The 17,843-nt window shown below is 42.0% G+C and overlaps 3 protein-coding genes across 3 annotated transcripts; 2 read left to right on the forward strand and 1 right to left on the reverse strand.

Annotated features, from left to right (window-relative positions):
• The first annotated feature begins 839 nt into the window (after positions 1-839).
• LOC6565685 (protein unc-119 homolog) lies at positions 840-3,779 on the forward strand. The gene is made up of 4 exons (XM_001992307.2): positions 840-1,228; positions 1,315-1,867; positions 2,223-2,395; positions 2,934-3,779. Exons 2-4 carry the CDS (start codon positions 1,380-1,382, stop codon positions 3,050-3,052), a joined length of 780 nt encoding a protein of 259 aa, XP_001992343.1. The 5' UTR covers positions 840-1,228; positions 1,315-1,379; the 3' UTR covers positions 3,053-3,779.
• Positions 3,768-5,244, reverse strand: LOC6565686 (protein ABHD11). The gene is made up of 5 exons (XM_001992308.3): positions 4,877-5,244; positions 4,623-4,796; positions 4,329-4,558; positions 4,125-4,262; positions 3,768-4,058 (listed from the first exon to the last, which is right to left on the reverse strand). Exons 1-5 carry the CDS (start codon positions 5,171-5,173, stop codon positions 3,923-3,925), a joined length of 975 nt encoding a protein of 324 aa, XP_001992344.1. The 5' UTR covers positions 5,174-5,244; the 3' UTR covers positions 3,768-3,922.
• A 627-nt stretch (positions 5,245-5,871) lies between these two features.
• Positions 5,872-12,113, forward strand: LOC6565687 (zinc finger CCCH domain-containing protein 18). Its single transcript, XM_032738848.2, has 6 exons — positions 5,872-6,328; positions 8,032-8,894; positions 9,022-10,528; positions 10,842-11,000; positions 11,073-11,213; positions 11,274-12,113. Exons 2-6 carry the CDS (start codon positions 8,082-8,084, stop codon positions 11,528-11,530), a joined length of 2,877 nt encoding a protein of 958 aa, XP_032594739.1. The 5' UTR covers positions 5,872-6,328; positions 8,032-8,081; the 3' UTR covers positions 11,531-12,113.
• Positions 12,114-17,843: the final 5,730 nt, after the last annotated feature.

Below are 17,843 nucleotides of genomic sequence, written 5' to 3' on the forward strand. Positions count from 1 at the left end.
AAGTAGTACCCTTAAAAAACATACACACACGCAACACACACAACACACACCACACACACACACATGCACACACAGCACTTGCAGCTCGATGGGCAGCAGACCAATCGGATTGATCAACTGCAGCCAGGAGGCATCAAGGCATTGGCGCCCTTAGCCAGTGTTGCCACCTTTCGGTTGGTAAGACAAAGCCAGTTTTACGCCACAAATAAGCTTAACAGGCAAGAAGAAGATTTCATGTCCTCGAATTGTAAACTGCCAAGTTTCACTACAGATTCGAAAAAACCAACACGCATAACAGTTAAGTTTGGTTCGGTTATTTAGTTATACTAAAAAGTAGTCCATACAAGAACTCTCGAACTCTCGATCGATTTTTCCTATGGGTGCTATATAGTTCAGTAGTTCGTATATATATCTACTTTATGGCTTATTTAACTTGAAAACAACATCATAATACCCTCTGCAAGCATATAATTAGTAATTTATATTGCACTTTCCCCTTTTGTTTAAATGTTTTGTTTTACATTTATTCAACCAGTTTAAGTATTATTTGTCTTACGTACTTCTACGATACGCTAATACTGATATATGGACGTAATATTACTTATCAAACTGTTCAGGGTTATTAAATTATATAGTTATAGTTGTGTGTATAAGATAAAAGCTAGCAACAAATTCGACAATTTCAAATCTCGCGCCAGTGTGTACACACCAGCACATACGCAGGGCCAAATGAGTAAGCTTGAACGCAAAATTGAGCAAGAAAGCGCAGCCACATGTTATATCGATAACAATCGTCTGCATGTTTTCTATTTAGTATCGATAAGTTGCCAATTTTCCACACAGTGTCGTCGATGTTAGTGTGTGCGTGTGTGTGTGTGAACGAGTTGATTTACTTTGAAATACTCAACCAAACACAAAATGTCAACAATATAAATTATTTTTTGTTGCATTTTGCCATAGACAGGTGCTAAACGAGTGCAGTAGGCAGCAGCAGCAATAATAACAACCAACAGTAATAACAATAACAATAGCAGGGCAGCTGCTGCTAGAAGGAATTATACAAAACAACAACAAAGGCAACAACACGCACAACACACACACACACACACATTTGCAGAAGACAGGCGGAAAAACAAATACAAACAAAGGCAGCTTTTCCAGAAATTGGGTCGCGTTCGTTTTTTTTTTGGTGGATTTCTTGTTATGACAACTTTGAATAAATGTTTCGGTTAGTTGCGAGTCAAATTAATGCAAATTGAATTGATATTAATATTTATGAAATTAATTTACATTTTACACAACTTATATTTGCAGCCTGAGACGCAGGTGGACACAGTAGACACCTTTTCCCCCTCCCACCCCGCAGCAGAACGGCAGCAATGAGCGTCGTTGGCAAGCAATTGAATCCGGTGCAATCGTCCTCAGCCACCTCCAGCGCCTCCTCATCCACAACCGTATCTGGTGCAGCGGGCAGCAGCAGTAGCGAATCGAGCAATGCAGTTGCAGCTGGGGCAAGTGTCGCCGCCGGCGGCGATGGGAAGCGTGGCAAGGAGGAATCGAATGTGACGCCGGAGGATGTGCTGCATCTGACGAAGATAACCGATGATTATCTCTGCTCGGCGAACGCCAATGTGTTCGAAATTGACTTTACACGGTTCAAGATACGCGACCTGGAGAGCGGTGCCGTCCTCTTTGAGATTGCCAAGCCGCCCAGCGAGCAGTATCCCGATGGGCTATCCATCGAGGAGACCATGCTGGCCGCTGCCGAGGATCTGTCGCTCGATGACACTGCCGATCCCAATGCCGGACGCTATGTCCGCTATCAGTTCACCCCAGCGTTTCTCAATCTCAAGACAGTGGGCGCCACGTAAGCTGATTCGCAAATTAACACATAACACACAGCACTCTCTCGCTAAATAGTCTTGTCCATCAATCAGAATCATTAATTTCCCAAATTCTTATTTTTGAGATTTTTGTTTTGCAGTTGTACAATTTTGTTAAAAATCAAATCAAATCAAAATTCTTTTATTTTTTTTAGATAAACTTTAGTCTTATTTTCTCTGTTTATATCAATGTTTTTTTCATTTTTAAGTATTCAATTTTCACAAACGAAATTCAACAACAAAGCCTGACAAATTTCGAGAGTCCTCGCTGTACTATAATATGATCTGTACTATTGTTTATCAAACTAATCCCTGTCCTTTATCTGCTGTCGCCAACAGGGTGGAGTTCACTGTGGGCAGCCAGCCAGTGAACAATTTTCGCATGATTGAGCGTCACTTTTTCCGCGATCGCTTGCTAAAAACATTCGATTTTGAGTTCGGATATTGCATTCCATATTCCAAGAATACGTGCGAGCACATTTACGAGTTTCCTAATCTTCCACCAGACCTGGGTAAGTGTCCAAACAAACCCCCATCACAAAGAAAAGAAAATGGCAAGATTTGCAGTTGCCAATTGCAGGTCAAGGACATTGAGCAAATGCAAATTTAGGCAGACACTTGCATAAGTGCGTACAGTGTGCACTCTAGTTGATGAACCGCCATTTGATAATTGTGTTGAATAAGTTTATATAGTTTATATATGATGTATGTCAATAGTTGTGCTGTAAACAGAAGTTTTTAATAACTTTATTTTTGGATAGCATTTGAATATATATACATATATATATATATATATATATATATATATATAAATATTTCAAATAGTATTAAAAACTATGATAGAATTGTGGATGAGGTTTAATAGATTTTAAAAATGTTGAAAATGGTGAATTTCTTGAAACAAATTAAACAAAAAACGATTCAAAATAAAGTTCGAGCAAAACAGAGAGAGAGAGAGAGTTAAATAAAAGGGTACATCATAAAGAATACACACTGTACTAAACTAGGTCACAGCTTATTAATTTCGTTTGTTTCATCCTCGCCTTGCAGTTGCTGAAATGATATCGAGTCCCTTTGAGACGCGCTCGGACAGCTTTTACTTTGTGGAAAATCGACTCGTCATGCACAATAAGGCGGACTACGCCTACGACGGCGGGATAATTGTCTAATCGTCTAACGGAGATGAGAGCTAAAGAATTGATGCAGCTGTTAACTAAATCTAAAACCTAGAACAAACAACTAAACTAACAAAACTACATTGCTGACTCACTCATACACACACACACACACACACAACACGAAAACCAAAGCAAGCCACAAATTTATGAAAACTAAAAGAAAACAAAAACAAAAACAAAAATGAAAATGAAGGAAAAAAACCATTTTAGCCTTAGCACAATGTTTTACCCACCATTCCTGTTTAATGTATTTATTATAATAAACACACATACACCTCCATAAGCATACACACACACACACACACACACGCACGCAAACTGTGTTCATTTATAAGAAGTGTTAAACAAAAACAAAACAAAAATGGAATATTTTATTTGAAAAATCTATTTAATTTGTAAGTTCAATGTGATTTCCCCTTCTGCATCCCAAATACTCCCCCCAAAACCTTATTTGTATTTTATTTATTATGTTGTACTTTAAGCCAGCCACATACATATTATACACATATATATACATACATATATATATATATATATACGATCATGCAGCGTTTTTGTATGCCGCATGCTGAATTTATTTAAGTAACGTTTTTTATGTATTACCTTTTTATTGTTTGTTTGTTAGTTTCGTCTTTTTGTGTATGTATGTGTTAAGATATTTTAAAAGCCGTCTTTACTATATAAATTCCAAACATGAGAACGAGAATTAAATTTACATTTGAAATGTATTTGACTTTATTATTTGGTATTGCAATTTGTTCAACTGATTTATTTACACACATAATTAATATGCCATCTCGCTCTGATTTGTGAACGCATGAGAATTGTGGCTATTAAAACAAGATTGGCTGGCGAAGCGTTTTAGGGCTTATTTAAAAACTCCGCCACGATCTGTATAAACTTATGCGGCTCCTCCAGATGCACCAAGTGACCCGTCTCCAGCCAATGCTGCGTGGCATTCGGAAAGAATTTCAGTATCTGAGGCCAATCGTTGGGACTAAAAAAAAAGAGGAGAATGAGACATGTACTATTGTTAAACATTTGTTAAACTAAAGATAACTACTCCATAAAGGTTGATTGGGTGCCACAAATGAAGGTTGTGGGACCCGTGAATGGCGGCAGGCTGGCTATATGCGATCCGTAGTCCGAAAAACCGTGCAGGCTTTTGAGCAGCACCTCCACATTGCAGGCCCAATAGAATCTGGAAGAGATGGCAAACTATTAATGCTTGGGTTTCATATGATGCGCCAGCGGCGGTTCAACATACTCGCCAGTGTCTGGTTTCTTTCGCAGATTGAGTAGGATGAAATCGACAGTGTCCCTGTCTACGGTTTTCAATAGCGCCTCTTTGGCAATCTGACGGCCCTTGGACTGGGCTACATTTGCGGGCAGGGAAATGTCCAGCATGGCATTAAATATGCCACTCATTTCATTGACGGTTCTGGGAATGGCTACGGGCGATACGTCCACAACAATCAAGCGTTCGCAGATTTCCGGCTGCAAGTGAAAGTAAACGTTAAATCATATTTATAGATGTTTAGGGGCACGTCAGGTTTAATACATGACTCAAGGCAAAGTGCATGGCGGCTCGTCCGCCCATACTGTGGCCCATCAGGCTCGTCTTGGACAGCGACTTGGCCTGCGTAAACGCCAACAGATCCGCCGTCATGCCAAACGAGTTGTGTGTGGTGGTGTGAGGACTGTCGCCATGATTGCGCAAATCCACCGTATAAACCTAAAATACCATACATGTTCAATGGTTAAGTGGTTCCCGCATATGCACATCTGTTTTATAGGGGATTAACAGTTGCTTACGCGTCGATTGGTCTGTTTGGCTAGCGCTTTGCTTACGCTGCGCCAGTTCTGCTTGGACCCAAACAGGCCGTGCATTGTGATAAGGGGCTGACGTGTTGCGTCTGGTGTCGGGCCATCAAATTGCTCGTGGGCCATGGCAATAGCTGGGACATGTTCGGCATAGTGGCGTCGCTGCTGCAAGGCCACGCATCCAAGGCATTGGGTAGCAGGATGTGTGCTGACCAGGCATTTGGTGGCATTGAGTTTGGCAGCGTGAACCGCTTGAAGACAACGTAACGCTCCGTTCAACAGCTGCATTTTGCTAGAGTTGCACAAACACTTATCGATGGTGAGAGCCGTTAGATTTTGTAAGGTGCATAACCAAAACGGGCCGATAGTGGTGGTATTCGAAAAATAAAATATTATTTAATTTTCGTTGACATAACTTTTAATAAGGAAAATCATGTTGTGACAAGCGTTTGTATATATGTTCAATTTCTGTTAGCTAATATAACCATTAAGTAATCAATCGATAGATTGCTGCTGCATGTAGTGCTGCCAATTATCGACTGCAAAAATCGATCAGAAAAAAGGCAAAAAAAAAAAAAAAAAACGCAGGTGGAATTGATAAAAAACGAGCTAAATTTTAAAATAAAGTTCTGGCTGTTTGGGATGGCAATATATACTATATTAATAATTTTATTATCAAAAATATAAAGTCCATCATACTCTGTTATTTAAGTCATATGACATTGTTGCTTAATTAATTTGCATGCATGTTTGTATTGGACCTGGAATAGACTGTATTGACCATCGTCAAGTACAGTACCCAAATTTACAATGAAATACAATGTACTGCCAAAAATTTCTAATTTTTCGAGCAGTAAAACTATATAAATTTGCTCATTTTTTTCGGCTTAATCAAATTAAAAGATAACCGATCTGTCCGATAAAATGTGAAAACGGCCACACTGGCTGAGTCAAGCATGCGAAAGAGCAATTGTGTTATCGATATCAGTGTCAGGCAAGAACGCTCATCGCTAATATTTTCTGTAGTTCGGGTGGCTTCATTGGTGACAAAAGATTTTCAACTAAGAAAGCCCATTAAATTAAATTAAAATACAATAAGGAACAGGTAAAAGCATCAAAAAAGCGGCAGGAACATTGTAAATACAAGCTGCGGACTCAACGGCGATAGCAAACCAACACAAAACCCGTGGGCCACGCAGGGAAAGCAACTTAATTTGACGAACGCAATTCGTTTGACGGCGGCACTCACAAACACACATTCACAAACACAAACACACACACTCAAACACACACACACTCAACCTCACACATACAACTTTAACACGAAGCCGGAGCCTGCTGATAAAATTTGTGTGTGGCCTGGTGAGGGAGTGAGAGAGACAGAGAGGGAGAGGAACTGGACGTTGACTGACGCCTGCAGCTGCAGCGGCAACTGGCTTTTAGGTGAGCAACAACAATAAACTGTGCAAATTGCATTACTATAACCAACAATTGATATATATATATTTTCAAGTATTCTATTTTTCCCCTCCAACACTACGTAAGTGAAAAAGTGTTTTACACACATCAAAAAGTAATAAAAATAAATCAAATCAATAACAATAATCAAAAATCGAAAGACCAACAACAAAAAGTATAAAGCTTTAAATCGTATTTGACTCTGTGATAAAAAAAAAGTTGAAAGTTGTGCTTGAAAGTCGAAAAGCTCCGTTTCTCACGTCTGTCTTGCGTTAAGAGTACAAAAAATTGCGATTCAGTTAAGTTCAGTTCATTTGCAATTGTTTAAAAAGTTTAAACAACAATTTTATCGGTCGCGAAAAGTGCGAAAAAAAAGTAACAAAAAAAAATACCTACAACACTTAAATCGTATATGAAATGTCGAATGTCGCTATCATATACAAGTAACCTGTGTGTGTTTGTGTGTGTGTGTGTGCGTATTATATATATGTATGAATATATATATATATATATATATATATGCACATATACATGCGCTTGTGTGCGAGTGTGTGTGTGTGTTTGTGTCTTGCATTCATTTGTAACCTCGAGACATGAGCAAACATAGTAAAATTCTTGTAAAATTCAAATATGTAATTGTTATTCATTGAAATTGCTCTCTCTCTCTCTCTCTCTTTCTCGCTATCTCTCTCTCACTGTTGTCTTTCGTTCGCGTAAAGTCGAAAAATCGAAAAAGTCGAAAAATCGAAAAAGTCGAGTTTTAAAGTAAACAGTCAATTAATAGTTTTCGACAAAAACACACACATAATAACTATATAATAAAAAAAAAGCCTAAACAATTAAAAGTACAATGATGAAGGTAAGAATTCAACAAAGTGAACAGAAAACTTTACGTGAAAGAAATTTTCTTTCCAAAAAAAAAAAACCAAAAAATATATCTAAAAAGAAATTAAAAAAAAACAAAAACAATTAAAAGAAACATTCACAGTCGACTGTCGTAAACCCACAAAAAAATATATAGAAATAAGTAAAAACAAAAGAAAAGAAAATGAAAGAAAATAGAACATTTTATTTATGTATAAGTGCCTTGCCCCTGAATTGGTTTAATTCTCAATTGAATTTCGTTTTGCCTACATTTCACAAGTTATTGAGAGAGTCTTGAATCACACATTCTGTATTGGCCATTTGACAATTCAATTCATTTCTGCCATGTTCCAATTGATCTTAACTTGTCTCTTTAATTTGTTGGATTAGTTTAATTGCTTTTATTTACTAAAATTATTTATTTTATTTTTATAAAAGGAGTCAATCTTTCGCCGTTCCTTCTGAATTTTATTTACTTTTATATTTATTAAATCACCAAACTCGATAAACCCTTGTAAAGATCTATGTCTGTTGCCAGTCTTCTTTTCATTCTCTTTCTATCTCTATCGCTATCTCCCTCGCTCTCTCCCTCTCTCTCTCTCTGTCTCTGTCTCTGTCAGCGCTACCCAACTGTGTTTACAAGAGATTCAAAACAAACCCAGAAATTCGGTGCGCCGAAGATGAGTTTCCCTAGGCTGCATAAATAGCATAAAAAACGAAGAAACGAGCGATAAAAAAAGGACAAATCTATGTTCTATATATGATTTGAACTGCATTTGAATTGATTCACCGACTCCGAAGCTAATCTTTGGCGTCTCCCGCAGAAAATCGAGGCGAGAACGAGCAGCACGAGCTTGAGGGGCATACATAGCGCATGGGCGTCAGCATGGAGTTGGAGGATTCACGCAGCACGTTCCGATCGACGTCTGAATCGCCGTCAAATTCGTGTGCAACAACGCCCATCAAGGAAACGGCCGGCGATGATGATGAAACGATGAAAAGTGCACAAGCCTCCGGCGGACGCAACTCAGCGGCCAGCTCACGTTCCAGTCACAGCGATCGCTCCAAGACAAAAAAGAAAAGCTCCAGCAGCAGTGACAGCAGCAGCAGCGGCGGCGGTTCCAGTAGCAGCAGCAGCAGCAGCAGCGGCTCAGATAGCAGCAGCTCAAGCGAAGATGACGATGATGACGATTCAAGAAAACCACCATCTTCAGCTGCAATGGCCGCTGCGGCAGCGGCAGCGGCAGCTGCTGCTGTTGCTGCTGGCAACGTTGCCGTTAAAGTTGATGCCGATGGTGATGGCAGTGGCAATGGCGATGGCGATGTTGATGCTGATGCCAATGTCGATGCCGATGTGGATGCCGCCGCCACGACGGAAACCGTGTCTTCCAAGAAATCACAGTCGAGCTCGGTGCGGAGTCGAAGCAACAGTCGAGAGCCGATATACAATCAGGCGGCAGTTGATCTAAACATCAGCCACGAGGATCTCAGTGATGTGAGCGACATTGATATGGAGAGGCAGGCCCAGTCGAAAAACTCCAACTCCAACAGCGCCAAAGCAAATCAGGATGAGGAGGAGGAGGGCGCCATTTCCGATGACTCGCTGCCGGCTGTGCGCGATTCGCCGACACTCAACGGCAAATCACGCATTGAGAAGCAATCAACAGAAAATTCAAAGGACTCCAAGGTGAAAAATCTATATAAATATATATGTTATATGTTACAGATAAATATGGAAACAGGGCGACAAAGTTTATATTATATTTGATTACTATTTCATATATTAATTGTTCGATTCCACTGTACGATTGCAGGACTCGGATGGCACAAATGGCTTGGATGATTTGGTTAAGCCACCGCATGATGACGACGCGCTTGACTTTGAGGCAGAGGAGGGTGAATGTCCAGAGCTCGCCGGCAAGTCGGAGGCGGATGCGGAGACGGATGCGGGCGCCAATTCATCGGCCACAGCAGCGAATGGTGGCAATGAACTAAACAAAAATGCTGCCAGCCAGTCACAGTCATCGCCGGCAAAAGCTAATGACCATGATGATGTTGTCGTGGTGGTCGACGACGATGGCGATGGCGCGGTTGCCGGCGGTGCGGAGTGTGCCAAAAAGAAGAAAAAGGACGAGGAACTGGAGGAGGGCGAGGTGTCCGACGAGGATGAGAAGCGACCCGAGGAGACAGAACCGAAGCCCGTCTGCCGCTTCTATACGCGCGGCCAGTGTACCTGGGGCATGAGCTGTCGATTCCTGCACCCGGGCGTCACCGACAAGGGCAACTACACAATGTTCGAGAGCCTGGTGCGCTCGGTGCCAATGCAAAGCGGTAGCGCCGGCGGCGTCGGCGGTGCCAGCAGCTCATCGCGTGCCCCCAGCAGCAGTGCCTACAACAGTCACATGGCCGGCGTGACGGCGGCCGGCGGTGACTATCATGACTATCGTACCGAGCGGCCAGCAGCGTTGCATCATCGAGCTGCCGGTGGACTGCATCATGCCGGTGGCATCTATGCGGGGGTCGGTGGCGCCACCGGGCATCATGATGCGCGCAGCGGTCTGCTAATGTCCGAGGTGCCGGTGGTAGTGGAGAATGCGTGGGAACGTGGCCTGCGCACCGCCAAGGAGATGATGCGCAAGGCGAACAAGCGCAAGGAGCAGGACATGGACTTTGAGGATAAGAAAATGAATCTGACCCTCTCGCCCGATGAGCTCGAAAAGGATCCATATTATCTCAAGGAGCGCGGCAATTCGCCGAGCGTTGCCCGCGAATTGCCGCCCAACAATCCCATCAGCCATGGCAATCCGCGCGCCCTCCTGCCCCCCGTCTACTCGATGTATGGCCAGCCGCCCGATCGCTATCGTGCCCCATATATGCCGCCCGTGCCGTACGAGGTTGTCGACGTCTACGGGCGGATGGCGCGATATCGCGAATTGCCGCCACATCGGATGCCACAATACGAGGACGATCGTCGGCTGCGACCCGCACGCGAGGTAATCGTGCAGCGCGTCGAGGCAGTTGCACGCGGCGATGAGTGGAGCGATCCATGGATGCGTTCCAAATCGATTGGACGCGGTCCCTCATACGATCGGGATGATCGACGGCGCCCACGTCGCCGCAGCTACAGCAGCAACTCATCCTATTCCAGCTCGAACAGCTCACAGAGCGATTCCAGCTCCGATTCGTCGCGCTCCAGCAGCGCATCGGAACAGAAGCGTCGCTACTCGCACAAGCTCATGTCCGGAGCAGCATCGCGACGCCATGCGGCCGGACGTGCTCGCTCGCCCAGCCAAATACCTCGACGTCCCAGACGTTCGTCAAGTAAGTCAATTGTCGATTAATGTCCAGTCTTAAGTCACCAATCTGCAGAGGGTATTCTGTGACAACGAGGAAGAGTCCTCAAAGCACATCCTAGCAGTTTGTGTCGCCTGAACGAGGGAACTATGTAGCATGTTCTAAGCTCAGAAGACAACCCAACAAAGATTCTTGCATTCGTGCAGGAGCTGGGGTTGTTCATAGCTTTAGGCTAAGAGGGGGGACTCGGTGCATATATCCCAGCAATAATAATAAATAGAAATAGCTGTTCCTTTTTACCTTGTCACGATTAACAATTAACGCATTCTCCATTTTGCAGAGGGCAGCGCATCGTCTGCGTATAAGCGTTCCGCACTGGAGAAGCGCCTCGCAGTCGGTGGCACACACAGTCCTGCGTCGAAGCGCAAGAAACTCTCGCCGGCACCGAAAAAGTTTGACAAGATACGTCGTCGTGGCAGCTCCAGCTCATCGGATTCAGGTACTATTTCATATACTACTCCATCCTCTACTGCAACTGATCTCTCTCTATCTCTATCTTGCCACTCATTAGCTGATTCGTCAGGCACATCATATTCGGACTCGGATTCGGGCTCATCGTCGTCGGATAGTTCGTCGGGTTCGCGCGACACGCCACAGAAACGTGTGCGTGCCACAGACAAAGCTCTCAACGAGCGCAAACTAATCAAAAAACGTAAGTGCAAATTGCTACAGCTATCTAAGTAGATCCTCCAATTTATTCGTTTCTTTTCAGCTTCTGAACAATCGGCCAAGAAGCGATCACCCATTTCCATCGAGATTAAGAAACCGTCAAATATGGTGGGCGTATCGGCGCTAGCATCTCCGCCGGCCCATTCGCCCGCTTCCGATAAGGAGAAGGACAGTGCCAAGGATAAGGAGAAGGATAAGGATAAGGACAAGGATGGCAAGAAATCGAGACGGGAGGATCTGCTCAAGCAGCTGCGCGCCGTTGAGGATGCGATCGCAAAGAAACGCTCCAAATTAACCTGATAACATACGATCCACCCGAGTCCACCCACCATCCTCAATCGCAGCAACCGCACCGCTCCCGCTTCCCACTGGCAATGCCGAGCGCATCTCTCCAAAATGCCTATATGTTACTGTTGACCTGCCTGGCCTGGCGCACAGCAAAGTGTGACCGGGGCGCGTGCAACTGCAACTGCAACAGCAACAGCCGCAAGTGCAACAGCAACAGCAACTGCAACTGCAACTGCAACTGTAACTGCAACTGCAACAGCAACTGCATTAGCATTAGCTTAACATTAAGTATAAAGCATATATCATTCATATACGAATATCTTTGAGGTCTTGGTCTGACCGCGCACATTCTTCGCATTGCGTATCGATTTTGTGACGATTTTCCTTTAACTTAAACAAATAAATCAAACAATTCAAAGCATTTAGTTTTAACAAGTTCTTCATCCACACACATACACACACACACACACACACTTACATTTACTACAATTTACTTTTTTTTTTGCGTCTGGCTCCAGCAACCTCCTCCGCCATTGATTCTACAATGACTACCTTTAACAATTGTATAAATAAAAAACTCGCTTGATTGCTGAAACAGTTGATTTTCAATTTTTGTAAATTATTTTTTGGATTTTCAGCGAAATACAGTTAGCTAAGCTTTGGTTCCACAAGTATATTATATATTTATCAGTAATTACAATTTCTGCACATCCTATTTAACCATCAACAATTGTAATATACTATTTTTTAATTATTATGATTTCTACTTACAAATTTCAGAGGGCTATCGAAACATCCACATTCGAAAAGAAAATATAATAAAAAAGAAAAACTGTTATCAACAAATGAAAAACAATTGAAAATTCTTATTAATCGTTGATCGAATTCGCTCTTAACAAAGTGCAAAAGGTTTCCAATTAGAAGATATTTTATGTGCATTTCTTGTGAGCATTGTTTCTTCTGCTGTTGACAGCCATCTAGCGGAGACCGCTGCAAGCCCATTGTCCAAGGGGATTAGCAGCGCCATCTGTAGCTCAAATGAAACCCAACAAGATTCTGATACGGATGCTAATTTTTAATAACTTGTACTGGAAATCACACTCGTAACGAACTCAAAAAATTAATAAATGAATAATTAAATAAATAAATGTAATATACAAATATTTCAATAAAAGAGTTAGAAAATATTTCTCAATATTTTCATTTATTTTGCAAGTCTTTTGTGTTTAAAAGTAATTTTTTGAGCTTCTGTTTTTGTCTTGGTTTTTTTCTACCAATTTCATGCGACAGCTGCCTGAAATTACAAAAGGCTGTGCCACAAAGTGTTATTACAGTGTGTGTCTGTGTGTGCGTGTGTGTGCGTGTGTGTGCGTGTGTGTGTGTGTGTGTGCTAGTATGCAATGTATGAAAGTGTGTGCATGTAATACGTTGTAATTTTACACCGATGCGTGGGTGTGTGTGCGTGTGTGTGTGTGTGAGTGTGTGTGTGAATAAAACCTATTTAGATGACGAATCACAGAAATTTGGGCTCATCAATGTTTGTTCTCGAATCACAACTCTACTTTGCCGTGCTGCGACCTATAGCCCCAATTCGCATCACCATCAAGCCATTCCCCAATACCGCACATCACCACCCAACCACCCCCCACCCCAGTTGCGTCAGCATCGCCAAACGTCGCGACGTCAACTCCGACGCCATCGACACGTTCACAGCGCAACTGACTCCGACTCCGACTCCAACTCAGACTCAGACTGTGACTTTGACTTTGACTATATTACTTTACACAATTTGTATTTTTGTTCTTCTCTGCATAGCCTTTGCTGGGCATATCAGCTTTTTGTAGCAAAATGTTCAATAAGTGGCCTGATTTTTATATATACTTTTTATTATGATTATTTTCAATTGACTTGCCATAAGAATTCTTAGAAAAAAGATTAGATTTGGTGAATGAGTCAGCGATATTTGTAGATCGCCTGACATTTGTGCAAACAGTAATCAACACGGAATAATATATATTGTTTTTAATTGAATTGAATTTGATTTATTTATTGCTCTCAAGGGGCAAATCGATCAAAAGCTGATTTAGTTGGCCAAAATATAGAAATCTATCGTTATGGTCAGATGGTCAGTAGACAAGCTGGCAAAGGGTATTTGTAATTCGACGCTAGTTGCAATTGTTTTTAGTTAAACGTATATACATCTACATGTGGCTAAGTGTGTGTGTTTTGCGGGTGAGTAGAAAAAATTTGCAATTTATTGTTCCTTACTCGTCATCGTCTCTCATTTTTTGCAATCACAGCCGCAAAGCTGTCAGAACACATTGTCATCATCAGGCAGCCAGCGAGCGAACCAGTCAAGCAGCCAAACAGCCACCAATCCACCAGCATACCCACACACCCGGCACACCCGGCACCATCCAGCCACCCACCTGGTCACAGGCAACTGAAATTTGTATATGCCATGGCAGCATACATGTGTCCGTAATCGTTGCCCGTGCTCGAGCCTAGCCGGGGAAATAGTGTAATAAAGGACAGCTGAACTGTGCAACCCCCTTCCCCCTTCCCCTGCCCCCTTTCCCAATTCACACAACCTCTGAACCCCATCCCATCTCCACACTCCACAGCAATAGCAGGCAGGCATCTTGGCTGGATTAGCGAATTCCGTTGGCATTTTTTTTACGCACTCCAGCAGCAGGCAGGGGGAAAAAAATAAAAAGAAGAAGAAGAAAAAAGAACAGTGGTGGACACCTTGTCGCAGACGGGAGAAGGGTTTTTGGGGGTGTTGTGCCCAACATGTGCGACAGCAAAAACAATCACGAACAGATTTATCGCATTCATATTCAGCTTGATGCGATATGTGACCCGAAATTGGAGGCTGGGAGTAGCTTGGCAATGGCGCTGCGAACGGTCGAGTTACTTGGGCCAGCCCATTTTCCGGGCGCTGGTAAAGGCAAAAAGAAAAAAAAAAACAAAATGTGAAGAAAAAAAATTTTTAAAGAATCGTTTGCGTATGTGTGTCAAGACCGCAAAATGGGATTACATTACTCAAAGAAATGTATTTTGACAGAACTAATATTTTTGCACAGATCAGGGGCTGCCGCTGATGTCTACTCCTGCTCCTGTTCCAGCTACAGCTACAGCTACAGCTTGCGCTGGTTGCTGCTACTGGTCCTGTTCGTGGTCCAAATGCTGTGCACTGTTGCGGCATTTTTGGGTCGGGAGATTGCGGTTTCGGCCCTCAACGCATTCGCTGGAATGGGCCATATTTTGAGGGGTTGCGTTTGCGTTACAAGACTTTGACTAACTATGCTGCCTTAATCCTGGTGATGTTGGTTAAATTGGGTGGCAACCCTAAAGGGTTTCTTTTTTACCTCTTTTGTTAAGAAATCGAGCTGGTTGGCAAACACGCTATTGTATCACAGAAAATAGTTCGAACTAATAGTAGAGATCTTTAGTTAACAGTTCTTTTGCCTTTCATTGTGTTCATTTTGCAATAATATCTTTAAGCGTATGTTTTTATCATCTATATGTATTCATTACATTATTTTTACTACATTTTTCAGATGCTGATTTAATGAAAGCTCATCCAACATTTTGATATAAGATAGGAACGAGGAATTTAAAATAAATTTCTAAATCTTTACTATACTTATCTATTTTCAAGACAAAACTATGGCAATAAATTCGAAAATGAGCGCATGAAAAATATATTTTTATTAGTTGTCAGAGCTACGATATTTTCCAGTAAATCTCTAAGCATATTAGCATCTATAATCTAATTTAATTATTATTTTATTTGGAAACGTCGAAGATTGTCGACCGATATCAAATTTTCTAAGTTTTATTATGAATTTAATAATCCAATCAAAGCTATATGATGCAGTTGTCTAATCTTTATCATTTAGAAGCACAATAACAGGCATAATTGATAAGTTAGATAAGAAAGTTATGGCAGCTATATGATTTAATATTCTACCATCAATGATTTTTAGTGCAGATGTGAGAGGCATATTTAAGGGCATATTGAGTAAGTTTGGCTTAGATATTTTGATAAACAAAAAAGTTGCTTATACAAGAACTATATATACGATACTACATATGTGATATAGTGATTTGATGCGGCCCGTGTCGACTTGTGCATTACTTGCAGCAAAAAGAATTTCCTAAGCATGCTTCATCAGGCAGCTTTTGAATGTATGCCATGGCGTACGAAAGCTGCTCGGCATGGAACACACTGGTTAAAGTTGTTAGCCAGATTTGAAATAATCACTACCAACTATATATTGCAGTTAGCTCGTTGCTATGTGACCAAAGCTCTGACCAAAGCTATCAGTTATGCTTATGCCACGTTATCCTTTGCTGTGTGTGTGTGTGTGTGTCTCCGTGTCTCTCTCTCTGGGTGTGTGTGTGCAAGGCAGATCGAAATGGCAGCCAATTTCCGCGTCTTAACTTGATAAACGCGGTTTGCGAAAGGGTTTGGCGGGGATTTGTGGAATTGGGCGCTAGCTGTGGCGCCAGCACGTGGGGGATTGACTTTTGCATTGGCAGTATATAGATAGATAGATATACATATACATATGTATGTATGTGTGTGTGTGTGAATATACATATACATTTGGGCTTGGTATCTTGTGCGTCGCATAGCCAAGGAAACGATTTTGTCAGTCCACATTTTTTTATTTTTTCGTTTTTTTTTTGTGTATTTTATTATTTGCATTGCGACTGCGTATGGTCGGTCCAATGTCCTTGTGTCGTTGTGCAGGACTTTTGTGTTTCATTTTTGCCCAGCAGAAGGAAAGTTTGCTTTGATGCAATGTGTACAAAACGACATGAAGAGCAATAACAACGGCCAAGCAAAAGGACCAAAGCAAAAGAATGTCCTCGCTCGCGGCTCGACCCTCACGTACGAACTTTTGCCATAACAACAACTGTGGCCATTACGTTGCCAGAGCATGTGAAATACACACAGACACACACACACACATACACGTCTACATGTGTACATATGTTTGAATGAGGTGCCTGTTGGTCCTTTTGGTCCTTTTGGTCCATAGCTACCTTGCGAGACCAAACACGCAGCCAGCAAGCGCAAGAACTTCAACCCGAGCATGGTTGTAAGCCAAGCACACCCCACCAAAAAGAACACCAACGAACACCACCACTTTAAGCAACAACACCACCACCATCACCACCACCACGGCCACCATCACCAACGCCACCATTTGCCATCAAATGGCTTTCAATGGCAGACGCAGACTTTCCAACAACTTGGTCGCAACGACCGTCGACGACACTGACAAAGCGTCCAACGGTCCAATGGTCCAATCGTCCCATGTCCTTCCCTGGACTCGCAGTCCAGGGGACTCGTGGCCCCTGTCCGTCACCAGTACGGACAGCAATGGCGTTGTTCGTATTTGCTTTTGGTTCGCTTTTACGTTTGCGTGCTGCTTGCCCACCCACTTCGTCCACCTCCTTTTTTGTTTGGGCGTTTGGCTTGTGCACGGGGTGGATTTTTCGCCATTATTGTAACAATTTTGATCAATGGCCCTATTTGGTCCGGTGTCCGCTGTCCGCTGTCCGCGGGCCCAATATGTATTAGAGCCCAATACCCAATACCCAATACCGTGGCCAATGCCAATCCCAAACACTGCCTCTGGTCGCTCTCATATTCATTCGCATGTTTTGGCCTTTCATTTTTTTGCGCTCCGTTTTCATTTTTTGTATCGTCCTTTGTCCTTTTTTTCTTAGATCTCTTAGCCTATACCCTAGCTGAGCTGATGACAAAAGTTTGCCAGACATTTGGAAAAATCATATTTATATATAATTATTGATAAGGAAAACAAACTAAGAATGGTAAAATATATATTTTATATGCAAGATATCATTTGACCTGAATGCGACAAACTATAATATTTCTGCATATTTTTTTATAGATATATATAATTTTAGATATATATTAGATTTTAGATTTTGTTATTATTTAGATATTTAAATTAATTTGCTCAGTAATCCATATTTTTGTCTAGCATCTGAAAGAAATAAGTTCTCATCTCAGTTGTTAACTGAAATGTGTCTAAATATGGACTTGGTTAATAGTATTATGAGTATACATATAGGCCAGATATGAGGGGTAACACTTAGTCGTGCATGCTTCACTGTCAAAATCTTATTTGTTTTCTTTATTTTTTTTTCCATGTTTATTTTATTATTTATTTTTGCCGCGTTTGCTGCTTTTGCTCGACGCGTGACTGTTATTATTTGTGCTTTGGCCTTATGACCACACACACACACACACATACAATCCCCTTCCCCCTTCCCTCAGCAC

The sequence above is a fragment of the Drosophila grimshawi genome, unplaced genomic scaffold (assembly GCF_018153295.1).
Source record: "Drosophila grimshawi isolate 15287-2541.00 unplaced genomic scaffold, ASM1815329v1 contig_848, whole genome shotgun sequence".
Classification (NCBI taxonomy): Eukaryota; Metazoa; Arthropoda; class Insecta; order Diptera; family Drosophilidae; genus Drosophila; species Drosophila grimshawi.

Coding starts and splice junctions, on each gene's coding strand:
- LOC6565685 (XM_001992307.2), top strand. CDS start 1,380: ATGAGCGTCGTTGGCAAGCAATTGAATCCGGTGCAATCGTCCTCAGCC. Junction 1,868..2,222: donor CTCAAGACAGTGGGCGCCAC/GTAAGCTGATTC, acceptor TGTCGCCAACAG/GGTGGAGTTCACTGTGGGCA. Junction 2,396..2,933: donor TAATCTTCCACCAGACCTGG/GTAAGTGTCCAA, acceptor CTCGCCTTGCAG/TTGCTGAAATGATATCGAGT.
- LOC6565686 (XM_001992308.3), bottom strand. CDS start 5,173: ATGCAGCTGTTGAACGGAGCGTTACGTTGTCTTCAAGCGGTTCACGCT. Junction 4,797..4,876: donor CCAAACAGACCAATCGACGC/GTAAGCAACTGT, acceptor ATGGTATTTTAG/GTTTATACGGTGGATTTGCG. Junction 4,059..4,124: donor ACCCAATCAACCTTTATGGA/GTAGTTATCTTT, acceptor CTTTTTTTTTAG/TCCCAACGATTGGCCTCAGA.
- LOC6565687 (XM_032738848.2), top strand. CDS start 8,082: ATGGGCGTCAGCATGGAGTTGGAGGATTCACGCAGCACGTTCCGATCG. Junction 11,001..11,072: donor CTCCAGCTCATCGGATTCAG/GTACTATTTCAT, acceptor GCCACTCATTAG/CTGATTCGTCAGGCACATCA. Junction 11,214..11,273: donor GCGCAAACTAATCAAAAAAC/GTAAGTGCAAAT, acceptor GTTTCTTTTCAG/CTTCTGAACAATCGGCCAAG.